The following is a 2,500-nucleotide window of genomic DNA, read 5'->3' on the forward strand; positions in this document are numbered from 1 at the left end:
CAGAGAGAAAGAGAAACAGAGAGATAAAGTAAAGAGGATTGGCAGGATGCTTTAATGTCAAGTAGGGAGGTCTGTTTGTGTGTGTCTGTTTGTGCGTGTGTGTGTGTGTGAGGAGAGAGAGAGAGAGAGAGAGAGAGAGAGAGTCCACTCAGTCCACTTTAGATTTGTGCCCTGATGTATTGTATGTCTGTAAGTTTGTTGCCTATGTTGAGTCACTCAGAACTTGAACTCAATATGTTGTACTCAGACACAGACAAAAAAAATAAAAAAAAAAAATATGTTCTTTACACTTTGTCCATGTACCCCTATCCCTTGTACCTGTATAATTGCTTAGATCCTGATACTGTACTTTTATGTAACAATTGCTTTGGCAATTCAAGTGTCATATTTGTCATGCCAATAAAGCACCATTTGAATTTGAATTGAATTTGAATTTGAGAGAGAGAGAGAGAGAGATGGAGAAATTGGCCATGTAAGAGAATGTGTCTGAAAGGCTTAAGTGTGTGTGACTGTATCTGAGGTGGAAGTGTGTAATTGTGTGTGTGAGTGTGTGTGTGCTTAACGCTGCTAGATTTGGGGAAGTATGCCACGTAGCCATGTGATTTCTTGCTGCAATTGGCAGACCACAACACACACACACACACACACACACTCAAACAAGAATACACACCTTGTTCAAGATATCTCTCTCTCGCACAAGCTCATCGATGGCTTTCTTGTCTACCTCCATCTGCTTTTTGGAAAGCTCCATCTCTGCAGAGAGAGAGAGATGAAGAGATAGAGAGAGTGTATGTGTGTGTGTGAAAGAGAGAGAGAGAGAGAGAGAGATTAAGGTAAAAAGAAACCAACAAACTAGTAAACAAGAACTGAACACACTGACATGCACCCGCACACACACACACACGCACACACGCACACACACACACACACACACATACATAAATAGCTCAGGCCAAGCCAGTGAGGGGTCCCCTTCAAACACAGACACACACACACAAACACACGTGTACACACACAATTGCACACACTGCTCAAGCCAAGTCAGAGAGATGTCCCGCTCAAACAGTAAACAGTCAAACACACACACACACACACACACACACACACACACAGGTGTGTGTGAGTCAGGTGTCCCTCCAGCACACATCTGTGTCCTTCCCAGAGGCTGTGAGGGAGAGTGAGGGTGAGGTGAAGAGGTGCTAACTCACTGGGCAGCACTGGTGCCCTGCTGCAGTGGTGGAGGCCTGTAATTACACGGCTGAGGGGGCCCAATTACTCCTGTTGTCTGCTCAGGACACGACCAGACACCAGATCAAGCACTCCACACACACACACACACACACACACACACACACACACACACACACACACACACACACACACACACCACACACACACACACACACACACACACACACACACACACACACATCACAGAGAGCAGGGACAAGGAGACGACAGGTGATGGGGTGTGTGCATGTATGTGTGTGTGTGTGTGTGTGTGTGTGTGCGCGTGCATGCGTGTGTCTGTCTGTCTGTGCTTGTTGCAAATCTATCTGTATGTGTTAATGTGCATGTGAGTATTGTAAAAACTTGATCCTAATCCTAATCCAAATTTGGGTCCAATTTTACTGATTTGGGACAAATCAAGTCAGGTCTCAATAAGAAGGTCTGTTTTTTATGGAGGTTTTGTGGGTTGTATAAAACCTCTTAAAGTTCCCCAGATCATTCACTAGTTCAATACTGCTTAGATCACACACACAACAGTTAAGAGTAGTGTAGAAGGACCTGCTTAACAAACATTTTCCTCTGCAGAAAGGCAGTGTTATTCTATTATATTATAATGTTGTGATAGAGTTCCTAAATGTTTAAACTTCTGTCAATATGGATATGCAATATACAGTACATCAGTGTTTCTCAAACTTTTTTCAGATCAAGGACCACTTAAAAAAACCAACAACGGCCCCAGCTGTGGCGCCACTGGCTGGGGCACCTTGTCTGATTCCCGCCCCGTGGTCCTTTCCGGATCCCACCCAACTCTCTTTCCCACTCACTTCCTGTCGTTCTCCACTGTCCTATCTGATTAAAGGCATAAAAAGCCTAACAACAAAAAATCACGAACCACCAACAAAACAGTAGACCTACTTCAACAGTATATTACACAATAGGCCTACTCACTGAACCACCTTGCTTATTATCTTTGCACCTTGCTTATTGTCAGAGGATTCATATGATTTAAACTGGTGTCAGTGGCTTACATAGGCAGTGTTGCAGAACTGTTTGGATTTACATACAAGTTGGTTCAATATTGCAAACAACTCATCTACAGCATATTTTACTACGTCTGCTCACGGACCACTTGGGATAGCTTGCGGACCACAAGCGGTCCCTGGTAGCCTAGAAATCTAGACGCACCCTAACGGCAGCAAATGTAATTTGAAGCCAGGGTAGTCTAGCAACTATCCATTGCCTTGCAACCTGGAAAAAACAAACTTTGGTC

At 44.0% G+C, this 2,500-nt stretch overlaps 1 protein-coding gene across 2 annotated transcripts in view; it reads right to left on the reverse strand.

The window, feature by feature from the left end:
- The window catches only part of cfap58 (cilia and flagella associated protein 58), a 146,499-nt gene that overhangs the window by 123,986 nt on the left and 20,013 nt on the right, over positions 1-2,500 (reverse strand). For both annotated transcript variants that reach the window (XR_007193908.1, XM_048247104.1), the window contains exon 8: positions 671-753. Coding sequence is in view for 1 of the 2 variants with exons in the window: in XM_048247104.1 (XP_048103061.1) it covers positions 671-753 (83 nt within the window). In the remaining variant the exon portion in view is untranslated. The remainder of the gene's footprint in view (positions 1-670; positions 754-2,500) is intronic.

The sequence above is a fragment of the Alosa alosa genome, chromosome 7 (assembly GCF_017589495.1).
Source record: "Alosa alosa isolate M-15738 ecotype Scorff River chromosome 7, AALO_Geno_1.1, whole genome shotgun sequence".
NCBI classification, from domain to species: domain Eukaryota; kingdom Metazoa; phylum Chordata; class Actinopteri; order Clupeiformes; family Clupeidae; genus Alosa; species Alosa alosa.